This window comes from Lineus longissimus, chromosome 3 (assembly GCF_910592395.1).
Source record: "Lineus longissimus chromosome 3, tnLinLong1.2, whole genome shotgun sequence".
In the NCBI taxonomy this organism is placed as follows: Eukaryota; Metazoa; Nemertea; class Pilidiophora; order Heteronemertea; family Lineidae; genus Lineus; species Lineus longissimus.
Genome location: NC_088310.1, coordinates 9,445,817 through 9,458,533, shown reverse-complemented (window position 1 = coordinate 9,458,533; position 12,717 = coordinate 9,445,817). Strand labels below are relative to the sequence as shown.

General features: G+C 39.1%; 1 protein-coding gene across 3 annotated transcripts in view; it reads right to left on the bottom strand.

Moving 5' to 3' along the window:
- Nucleotides 1-794: 794 nt before the first annotated feature.
- Nucleotides 795-12,717, bottom strand: part of LOC135485699 (serine/arginine repetitive matrix protein 1-like) — a 148,875-nt gene continuing 136,952 nt past the window's right edge. For 2 of the 3 annotated variants that reach the window (XM_064768088.1, XM_064768089.1), the window contains 3 exons: nt 9,690-10,349; nt 7,661-7,708; nt 5,230-5,242 (listed from right to left, as the gene is read on the bottom strand). In XM_064768088.1, the coding sequence (XP_064624158.1) occupies nt 7,672-7,708; nt 9,690-10,349 (697 nt within the window). In that variant the 3' untranslated portion in view covers nt 5,230-5,242; nt 7,661-7,671. Of the gene's footprint in view, nt 5,243-7,660; nt 7,709-9,689; nt 10,350-12,717 lie in introns of all 3 variants that reach the window. The other variant, XM_064768090.1, reaches the window with a different exon arrangement.

Below are 12,717 nucleotides of genomic sequence, written 5' to 3'. Positions count from 1 at the left end.
AAATTTCTGGGTGAGCAACTTTTGTGCCAGTCCCATTTTGGGTAGACTCCCAGGGCAGTCCATTGCGTCATCCTAATGGGCGACAGGACGATGCCAGCCCAATGCAGCCAGAGTGTACATTTTGGGATGTCTATCTTAGCAAATTATTTGGTACCGTCAGGCTGATTGACAGGCCCCATGAAGTGAAAATCAGTTGTATAAGGAAGGAAACATTACACCTATTCCTGGAGGACTGAACTAGGGGACATTCTCAGTCACCCATTGAACTCTCTGGATAGTCCCAGTATGAAGATGTGGGAAGGCATTGTTTTGATCTCTTTAAATGCAACAAGGGAAATCAGTGGCAGAGCGGTTACAGTTCTGCCAGGAGAACCAGGCTCATAATCAGGTGGACATGGGTTCGACTCTTATATGGATTCCTGCCAATTCATCTCGGTGCCATTGAGCAAGACACCTGACAATGCACATTCCTTCCCTTGACCAGCAAGTATAAATGCATGGGTACCAAGCTAGCACAGGAAGTGAATCTCTGATGGACCAGCATCCCAACACTCCTGACACAGCGGACCGCGACCTTGTCTTGTCGCCCAGTAAGGAGATCCAATTAGGTTAACGCAATGGACTGCCTTGGGAGTCTAAGCCAGGGAAGTGATACACCTAGTTGCCCAATGCTACGGAATCCGAGATAGAGCTCTTGTAAATTAAGTTCCAGATTTGCGATATCAGAATATGTGAGCAAGCCACAACAAAAATAACCAAACAAGGTTTTTAATACCAATTTATTTCAGTGCATTTGTAGAAAATGCTTACAAGTACTTAAAGCAATACATCATACTTAAAGGAAACATCTTACAGACATGACTTCAACAAAAGCTGAACAATAAATGGTATGCTTTCTGTATTTACATTTAAAACCTTTTTTTATCCAGTACTGCACAGTGGAACTTTTTCAGCAGATATAATTTCTTTAACTTTTCTATTGTAATGGCTCTGTATCCCCCCCATACTTTGCACAAGGGAGCAATTAAGTAACTATGCTTTAATACCCCTTAAAGGTAGTCTATAGGCAGCTGCTAGGTAGGTCAGATTTTTCAAAGCATACCACCGGCTTGCACCAATTTACCTGAACGATCTCATCCAACATTACGTGCCTCCTCGTTACCTTCGCTCTGAATCTCAGGACCTTCTCACTTGCAGGAAATATAGATTGAAAACATTTGGAGGTCGAGCATTCGCCACTTTAGCACCTCAACTGTGGAACTCTCTTTCCCCCACCTTGAGAGCTACATCGGATGTCTCAACCTTTCGCAAAGAACTCAAGACCCTTCTTTTCAATATAGCTCACCAGCGCCGGTGAACATTTGTTTCAAGTGATACAGGCGCTTTACAAATAACAATTTGTTATTATTATTATTAAGTTACACAAAGTTCCCGATAGATGCCTCCACTATCTCGGAGTACATCAGCAGTGTTCATGGTCATACAAAAGAGACTTGCGTAGAGAAATAAACACTGCATTGACAAGACCCAGTTCCCTTCTTGTGCACTGCTGATATTGGTCAAAAGGAGATCACTAGTTTGACCCCTAGCTCCACCCTATAGTCCTCCTTTGAGGTTTTTACAAACGATTTTAAATATTCTTCTAAAATTAACAGTGTTCATGTCAGTTCTTTCCTGCCCTAAACATAAAAGGATTGAAACGCCAGTAACCTATTTATCCCTCTATTTTCATGTTGTGGCTCAAGAAACAGGTACAGTAAAACCTCTTTGTTAAGTACACCCTTCGGACCGACAAATGGTGTCCTAAAATGTGAGATGTCCTGATTATAGAGGGCAATTTCAATTGAAACGACCATTTTGTGCCAAATGCAGAGTGCATAATAGAAAGGGCGTCCTTAATAGAGAGGCCTCCACTGAGGGAGGTTAACAAGTGGTTTTGGCAGCTCAGCTTAAAAATATTTCTATACAGTTACAGTGAAGTATTTGAAAGTTACAGCATTGCAGAACGATATATATCAATTTCTATTATGCAGCAAGACAAAGAATTTGGAAACAATTTTACAGCATCTTTAAGATAATTTTGACAAGAGGGGGCATTTGGAAGATAATTCGGCTACTGTTCAATGACTATTTATAGTATCATATCTATCGGCTGGTTGTTGCTTCATTTCTGTCACAAATAACATGCCTCAAATAGAGTAACTCGTTTAGATAATCCATTGTGTCTCTTCCACGAAATGCCCTGTATCTCCTTCATCTTTAGAAGTTTAGAGGTAAATAAGGTATCATCTTGTTTGCCTTGGTGATATCTTTACAATGAATTAAAAAAACAAGAGGCGCATGACTTCAGAAAAAGTTTGTCGGCTCTTTTGAAAAAACTTAGATTTTTTAAATTTCTGAGTTTCCAAATTCTTGGTCTTTATTTATTCTTGGTTGCAGTGAACCAGCTATAAGTTTGGCAGACCATAATTTTGGGCATATAATGCTCTTCCCAAGACAACAATGAAATACAAACAATGCGTTGCAGAAATCTAAAAGAGAGTGAGGACAGAAAACAGTAAATTCGACCAACAAAATAAACACAAAAGATGCTTCACCCTCATCCTGATCGAGTGTAGTTACAGGCAGCACGGATGTAGTAATACATCCGAGCTGGTGGCATTGCAAGTGCCGGAGATACGTTAGGAGTTATGGAGATACAGTCCAAATCACAAATGACGTCCCGTAGATCGCGTCATTGACGCGCTACCCAGCGCGTAGGTCATGCGTAGGCCGAGCGTTATATACACGAAACATAGAGATGAAGCGTGTCACTGGTGCGTCATTGGCGCGTACGTCGCCCGTCACTGACGCGAAGCAGGACGGTTGTCAATTGTGATCTGGACTGTATTCTGAAACAGCAAACTATTACAAAAGAACTCAGGCAATTCATCACCATGACAGTGGCATCGTATATTTTCTCTCTCGAGCTACGTGCAGATGAAATTTATCTTATTGACCCATGCCTAGCACTTTGACCTTAGTACAACAATATCAGTATCAAAGTGAGGTGACATCAACCTTTATATTAATGACACTATACACTGTGGGCACACTTTGTTGACAGTACATATGCAGGGTCTAAGACACGGATTAATTGGCATCCAAAATGGATTCCCAAGTGCCGTCACTGCACGGCCTTGATAGGTGATGATGAGATCAAAGAATTGGCAAGGAAACGACACCAAAGCAGAGTTATCATACTTTACGTGAGCATCTCAACCAAATACTTACATAGAATTATAAAACAATGTCTTTTTTCAAATTATCTTTGTTACTATCCGAAGCAGTAGGCCTATTCCAACTCCTGTTACACCCTTTAGAACATTTAAAGCTTAGTCTTGGGTGGTGGGTTCTGTACGTCCCATTCTGTATATTCCCAAACCAAAGGGGGGTTAAGCTGTGTCCTGCTCTATTATGTATGTGTCTCTAAAACAAAAGGGTTTTATGTGACCGAGTTGTGTGGGAAGGTTGGACACTTCCTGACATCATGTCAATTTCTAATATTATACCTAGTATTTGGAGTGAACATGGGAATTGACTCGCAGCCACCTACAAACAGCTGCTACCATTGTAAAGAGGACATCGAGATAAATTAGCAAGGAAAACAAGTTGTAAAAGCGCTGAAAAGTGGTAAAATATGGTGTAACGTGCTTCCGTGGGGGAAAACACTGAAAAATGGTGTTCCTTGTAAAAGTGCTAATAAAGCAGGGCAGCTGTTTATCATAATCTCAAGTGAAAAATCACAAGAATGTGGAATACGTCAATTTTTCACCAAAAAGGCAGTACATGTTTAACTCAAATTAACCAAAGCATTTTGGTTTTTGCCAGGTTGTATCAAATGTACAGTAGAACCTCTCTATTAATGACACCCTCGGGACTGACAAGTGCTGTCCTTAATAGAGAAGTGTCCTGATTAGAGAGGTCAAATTGAATGGAAACAACCAATCTAGGACCAAAACTAGTGTCCTTAGGGGTCCTTAATAGAGAAGTGTCCGCTAAGAGAGGTTCTACTGTACATCATAAGGTTGGCACTCTTCAACATGTCATACCAATGGATTATTTATCATTGCCAAGACAGAGATGTAGCAATTGCGAGGGGTGTACTATCAAAACCTCATATTAACAGCAACTTTATAGAATCCTTCCTACCCTTTATGATACCGCCAACAAATTAGGGAAGACACCCTTTCCTTACAATCATATGGTGAATTCGGTTGCACATGTGAACATGGAAATTGGACTTATACAGGCATAATTTGTGGGGTTCTAGTTTTTACACAAATAAAAATACGTGACAACAAAGTGACACAAAATCAAGAGGTAAAAGCTGTTTTTTGAAGAGAAAGCTCTGTTTGTGACTATGTTTAGCAGTAACGGCTGTTTCTAAGAAAGAAAAAGCTCTGTTTGTTAATAAATTTTGGAGTAACGACTGTTTCTTAGAGATAAAGCTCCACTTGTTACCAGGTTCAGATGAAGTATATAATGGCTTTTTCTTGACAGAGAAAGCTTTGTTAACTTTAGTGGCATCGATGACTGTTTGTTAGAGAGAAAGCTGTTTATTACGAGGTTTATAGCAGGCTGTATCTTAGAGAGAAAGACGTATTTGTTACTAGATTTAGTGGCAAAGACTTTTCCTCAGAGAAAGTACCGTTTGTTACCAGGTTTAGCTATAATGGCTGTTTTATACAAGAGAAAGCTCTATTTGTTACTAAATTTAACAGTAACAGCTGTTTCTCTGAAAGCTCTGTTTGTTACTAGGTTTAGCAGTAATGGCTATATCTTAGAAAGAAAGCTCTATTTGTTACTTAATTTAATGGTAGCTGTTTCTTGAAAAGAAAGCTCTGTTTGTTACCAGGTTTAGCCATAATGGCTGTTTTATACAAGAGAAAGCTCTATTTATTACCAAATTTAACGGTAATGGCTGTTTCTCTGAGAGAAAGCTCTATTTGACAAAAATATAATTCTATATACAGGATGTCCCAACAAATGCACAACTATACAATCAGTGCAATATGATGAATACACATATATATATTATGTTTCTTTATACACCATTAGAGTGCTATTCACATGTGAGGACAGCTCCCCTGGTGAGAATATACTGATCAACGCTTATGGACAAATCGGGAAACTAGTCTAATTATGACACACTTGGTTGGGAAAGTTGCTGGACAGTCTTCACCTCTTCTTAGACCGTGGCCTAGAAAAAAGAAAAAAAGATTGATACATTTGAGTGGATATTCTAGTTTAAGGAATCAAACTGGAGGTATTGATTGTCTTTCCAAACACCAAAAGGATAGAACTAATGTGTTGGCCAAATCCAAGTCGGTAGCTGAGATTTTGGACAGAATGAAAGTTCCAACGACCGATGTTTTGTGTCAAGACAACCGATACTGATATCTAGGTATAAATTTCTATTCTATAACACCTCATACTGATATATTGTTTTCCCAATCCACTGAGAATCTGCTTACGTCAATACTTACCAACCCAAGAGGTTATGGTAGCCTCACCATAACCTCTGTTGTCAAAATGAGGCATAAGGAATTGATACCTGACTGGAGGTATTAGTAATTGTCTCACCAAAACCGCGAGGGTGAAGCTAAAATGTAGACCAAAACCGAGGGAGAACCGAGATTTTGGCCAACATTTTAGCTCCACCCAAGCGGTTTTGGTGAGACAATCAATACCCACAGTGATTGGTATCAATTTCTATTCTAAAACATCTAAAATTAAACAACGAATACTGTGATTTTAAATTCTTTTTGATTGCTTCTACATTTTGCCCCAACCCAAGTGGTTTTGGTTGGCTAACCATAACCGCCGAACTCAAAACAAGGCTTCATAGGTGCATATAAATGCATTTACACTGTAAACTGTGGTTCATTATGAATCTTGATGTTTTAGAATAATACATAATCAATTACAAAGTCTGAAAGATAGTTCCCAAGGTGTTTTAGGATTCAGTATAACAGACAATAGAATAATACATAATCAATTACAAAGTCTGAAAGATAGTTCCCAAGGTGTTTTCAGGATTCAGTATAACAGATAAAGTTAGGTTGTTTTCAATAACCACCTAGAAGGCACCCATATTGCAAATGCTTTTTTTCTTAATGCTGTTTGCCTAGAAATGACTATACGTGCATAATAAAGTGCAGACCTGATGAAGCAGATTGTTTTATGAAGCATCTCCACTGTTTCATGTTGTTGTTTTGTCACAATACAATAAAAAATAATCAAGAAACTTTCAAACTACGATACCAAATGATCGAAGTCGTCGTCCAATATTTGAAAATACACACCAGTTGCTCTGCAGTTTTTCATGTTCTTGGGAGAAAAGACCTTTTTGATTTTGTTATGATTGAAGTACAACGTAGCCATGGGAAATGATCTCCAAAATGCACTAAGATTTCTTTTATTCTTGTGAGAAAAACATAAATCCACACCTGAAATTTTAGAAGGATGTGGCTTTGGGCATCAGACACCTTCTATATCTTTGCCCAGGCAACAAAACTAAACATCGAAAGGTCACAGTTAGGTGAGTGAATTTACTCCACTTTGATGGCGAGTATTTTTAACATTTTAAAGAACTACTATAAGGACGTGCTGTTTTTAAACACATGTAGAAAATATCATTGTTATTTTGGCATAAATGATAATCTGCAACACCAAAGGTGAAGATCGAATGATGAAAGGTTATTTTTTCATGTTTGTTAGTGCTTACATTGTATGACTGTATTTTTGGTATATGAATATCTCATTTTGAGCCAATAGCCAGCCACATTGGGATAATGTCACAAAGTCAAACAAAATTCATTATTTTAGGTTAACAGATGTAACGCCAATATGTCATGCTTGTTTTCATAGGTCACCAGGTGTATCTGCTTGCAGTTGGCGATACATCCATACATCGAAGTTATGTCTAATGGCTGTGTATTTGGATGCCCTCCCTCCCCGAGTAAGATACCGATGGGGCCGCGTGTGCCTTCCAATTTCCTCATGGAAAAGGGTCCCGAGTTCGAAACTCAGGTGTAAAATTCCCAAGAAAATGAAAAATAGGTACAATTAGGCTGGCCCCTCTTAAATATGCCGCTTGGCAGGCTTCCTAGACAGAAATGCATTGCGTTTGATGATTAGAAGCCGAAAAGAAAACGGATCTGAGCGTACATCTTTGTTTAGAACGTCCCACACAAAGCATACTCTAAATAACATTGAATAAACAACATCAAACTTACCATCTCCACTAAGTTCAGTTTGACATACTCTTAAGCAATTGGTATGAATTCCACCTTAAAATTGTTTTTATAAGTTAGTAAATTTTGTCAACATGCAACAGTTGACAGATATTTTGTTTTTTTCATATGTCATACCTTGACAAGATAGGTTTTCTATTTTGGTAGTAGCAACTCAATATGTCAGAAGAACTAAAGTCCCCAGTTATGGTGAATGTGTGAAGTGAAAGCAGGGTCACGGTATGCATATTGGCAAGAATTAATAAAGACTAGTCTTTACTTATTCATGGTATTGGTGAGTTTTTTCTACATGGCAAGGAAGCAGTCCTGAATGAACATTGCAATATCAAAGCAGTGTTACACCAGTTGAAAAAAATACAAACCCCTTTCAAGCTCACTCAATCTGATAATACCAGACTGATTCATCAGGTCTGCAAATTAATTTTAAAAATATTGTAGAATCTAAATGCCAATGCCATTTGTTTAATATTTAAGTTTGTAATTCAATTTGAAATTAGGTGTACCTGAATTTCTATTTTCCTGGACTACTAATAATTACAGATGAGTACATTTAGGCCATAAGATAAAAATACAGGCCTACTTGCATGAGTCGAAATTCAAGATGGCCGCCTGGCAGCCATAACGGATATCTGATCTGGCCCAATATTGATATGTCACCTCTCCAACCCCTCCCAATCACCCCACAGGAAATGTAAAGCCCATTGGGTAACTTAATGTTCTGCAGTCACAGTCCAGAATGTGATGTCCAAGATGCCATACCGGATATCAGATCCGACTGACAGAAACATGGACGCATGGTCCACACGGACGAGGGGAAAACCAATCAAACTCATTTGGAGGAATAAAACCATTAAGAAAACAAATCCACTTCCATTTTTTCTACGGACTGCAGCAGTTCAGCAGCAGCACTAACTTGAATTCATCAATCAAAACAGGATTTGATACCATCTCAAGTATACCGTCCTACAGTGTAGAATTCAGTACAGATCTGACTTGAAATGCACGTGTCAAACTGGCAATTAAAGGGTGAACAATAAATGATGCATAATCTCAGTTTCAGTTGCATGCCTGTAGTTCTCAATGCAGTAAAATGCAAGCTGCATTTTTAACAATTTTAACGATTGGGGCAATCTGTTACTTTCCGCTTCTGCATAGAATTGGAAAAATGCGATGTGACATCTCACGTAAATCTTAACCAAATTTTCATAATTTCACTGCATTCAATTGTACCAATGGCTTCAGTTGCTGGAAGATACTTCAGAGGGAATAAGTAGTGCATGCATAGTTTACTACTGATGCTGGGGATGTGGATTTTCATTCAATAATGAAGCTACACTGTTGGCAGCATCAGAATTTGATTCATTCAGAAAAGAATAACTGATGAATTATTTGTAATTGTTTACATCTTAAAAGCCTACTCCATTCATTGAAAAAGTTTGATTTCTAATCATGTAAATATGCACTGAATATGAATTTCAACAATGTCAGTGCGTAAAAACATATACAAATACTATAGATACCAAGGTTCAGTGAATTTGCATGCATAATAACTGCACTGCGGCACTGTGTAATTTCATTTCGTTGTACCACCAGTAAATACATTGAACACAAACGGCATGCCCCTTTAACAGAGATGTTTCAATGAAAAACTGTCCATGCTGTCATAGAAGTGTGTTGGATTAAGAAAATAACTTCCACAAGAAATCCATGACCTTGAAGCTATTTTAGCCACTTGTGACACATATCAAAGATCTTTAAAACCTTTATTTTTGTAATAAAGAGTGAAACATGGAAGGTGCAAGGGATTTGAAACTCTATCCTATTTCTAACATCAAATGGAAGTGTAAGATGCCTGTGCACTGCTCTATTTTGAAGTCTTTTTGTATAATTTCTCTGTAAAGGTTACTCAGTAAGTAGGTTAGAGCTGCACTGCTCTTCATTACTGTAGTCACATTGAGCATTAAAATGACCCAGGAAATTCTGAGCGATGATCGGGTTGCAAATGGCTACTGTGGTGCCATTGATGTTTGGCTGTCCATTCCAGCCAAAAAAACACACTGGTCTATGGAGACAGACAATTAAATCATTGTGATGTGCTCTCGCATTTGAATGTTGCTACAGATTCCAGACACTTTTAGTCATCATGTTGATTGCAGTTTTATTTGGATCATCAAATTGAAGTACTTTTAAGCCAATTAATTTGGATTTGTTACAACGTTTTAAAAACATTTTCTGTCGGTCAGTGAGATGACCTCGGGGTTAGGGATGACATTTCCAGGATATCCAACCTCGAACTGAGGTATATCCTCGAGAAATGTGGTGCTGATTCTCCCAAGTGACCATGGTACCACCATACCCTAGCTGTAGTCGCCCCTGGGGATTGATAGGTACCTTTTGTTTCTCTCCGATATTTTCTCTGGTGATGAATCATACTGCTTGCTCTGGTCATTACTACGTTTCTCTGGTGGCGAGTTGCATTTCGTCCTGGTTGTATGCTTGCTGCATTCTGGTGACAAATCATACTGTCTCGTGTGATTGGTCGGTTTCCTTTCCGGTGAGTCATCAACTTTTTTCGACCAATCAGCCTGCTCATCGTCTGATGGCAGCGAATTGTACTGAGAACGATCATTTTTCTGGTCAAGCGAGCAATCATATCCGTTAACCCCTCCGTTCGTCGGCTGGTATTGCTGCGGCAGATCCTCTAACCGTCGCCGTGGTGATGTGTCGTGTTGCCCCAAACGTGACGTACGCCTTCCATTTGTTGCACCAGTATGTCTCGACCTTCTGCCATTTCTCTTCCGATGATTTGGCGAATTTTGTAACTTTAACCTCACCTCTGGGGACGAGTCAGAATCATGATGGCGACTCTTGTAAAATGTGATTTCAGGACTGCTTGGTCTGCCTGAGTGTGACCGATCGCTGCCTGATGTCCTGCTCTCATGTGAATGCCCATTCCTCTTGCTAGAATTATGCTTTCGTCGATGACTTTTCTTATGTGGTAAGGGTGTCTCGTCGACTTCGGACTCGCTGAGGTCAATAGGGGAGGGAGATCTGGAAAGAGACAAAAACACAAGATGAACGATTTTTTAATTTTTTATAAAATAATTGCTAGATTAAAACCTGGAATAGAGATAACATTTGAGACTGGAGTGTAGATAGAGCTGGAAGTAAAAAAGTTGCGAAAAATAGGTACATTGTGATGTACTGTAAACGGTAAGATACTTGCGAAGCTAAAAATTGGCATGCATGTTGTAAAAGATGACGATTTTTGCTCTCTTTCTACTGGTGGTATAGGCTTTTGCTTTTGCTGTTAATTTTGCGGTTTTAGAATTCAATAGTTAATGTATTAGAGTTAACATTTTCATCCTTTTTAAGCTCATGTTTGATTGTGCATTGAATATAATTGGTCTCTCTGACTGGATCTGCTTGAATATCATTGGTCTCTCTGACTGGATCAGCTTGAATATCATTGGTCTCTCTGACTGGATCAGCTTGAATATCATTGGTCTCTCTGACCGGATATGCATGAATATCATTGGTCTCTCTGACTGGATCTGCTTGAATATCATTGGTCTCTCTGACTGGATCAGCTTGAATATCATTGGTCTCTCTGACTGGATCTGCTTGAATATCATTGGTCTCTCTGACTGGATCTGCTTGAATATCATTGGTCTCCCTGACCGGATATGCATGAATATCATTGGTCTCTCTGACCGGATACGCTTGAATATCATTGGTCTCTCTGACCGGATATGCATGAATATCATCAGTCTCTCTGACTGGATCTGCTTGAATATCATTGGTCTCTCTGACCGGATATGCATGAATATCATTGGTCTCTCTGACCGGATATGCTTGAATATCATTGGTCTCTCTGACTGGATCTGCTTGAATATCATTGGTCTCTCTGACCGGATATGCATGAATATCATTGGTCTCTCTGACCGGATATGCTTGAATATCATTGGTCTCTCTGACTGGATCTGCTTGAATATCATTGGTCTCTCTGACCGGATATGCTTGAATATCATTGGTCTCTCTGACCAGAAAAACATCACTGGTCTCCCTCTTTCTCTGGATAATATTGAATATCATTGGTCTCTCTGACCGGATATGCTTGAATATGATAACAACCTTAGCTGGGTGTTCTAAGGTTATTCATATTCAGTACATATTTGCACAATAAGAAGTTTTCAATTTCACGTTCGGTTTCAAATTTAAAAACAAACAGAGGTAAAAACAGAGGGTTGTGCCTCCCTTTAGGCAATGATCAGGTCTAAATTACTAATCCTGTGGTGCCTCCAAAATTGGGGGAGGGTTAAAGCTTAACCAGAAAAATCAAGATACATAGCCCTTTTGTCACAGCTATCACTTTCCATAGCGTGCTATCAATTCGATAAAAAACAACCAAAATGCATACAAACACCATGCCTTGACATCTTCTCATAAAAGAGCAATATTTCCAACATGACATAGACCACTTAACGTGCAAGTGTCTGCAGGCAAGACATAAGTAGATGGCTCAAGTACACTGCTCAAGTGTCACCGAAGGCGTGGACTTTGTGCAATGCTTGCAAACTCTGAACAGCGGAAAGAATGATATCAGCAACACACAAATCTCAAGACGACGGGCAGGGATTGAGGTTCGCTGGGAGGATTCTACAAAACAACACCGCCTCTTCTGAATGCATTATTGATATTAGTTCTACAAACTGTTTGCAGATGGCAACAGGACGAAACTCAAATTCTACGACCGGTCAGAAATCACTGACTGAAGAGTGAAGGATTCAGCAACAGCAGAGGTTCACTGGTTGCCCTTTTCGAGATGTTGTCAAAATAAAGAGATAGCCTCAATATACCAGCAACATGAGCAAGGGTACTTTCTTAGTCCGGAATTCCATAATATACATTGATATCACTGTATTGTTATAATAGAATTCATAGATCCGGAGAAGATCAAGGACTTGGAGAAACTTGATGGTGATACTTCAAGTGTGGTCCATTCAGAAGATTTTCTTTTATATTGGTGTGGGGGAGGGAGTTAGATCTGCACCAGATGGACAGCAGCTACAAGTAATTGGTAATTGGTAATTGGTAATTTATTTGGCCAACATAATAATTAAAGTACATGTATGAGATTTTTAACAGTGGAAATAACGGCCAGGGACACAGCCAAGATCAACAATTAGATCGCTTACGGCTGTGCCCCTGCTGAAATAAAATAGATTTAAGAGAAAGGACAAACAAACACAAAAAGTACCTCTGGCCTCTCTGACCAGATATGCTTGAATATGATAACAACCTTAGCTGGGTGTCCTAAGGTTATTCATATTCAATTTCACGTTCGATTTCAAATTTAAAAACAAACAGAGGTTGTGCCTCCCTTTAGGCAATGATCAGGTCTAATTTACTAATCCTG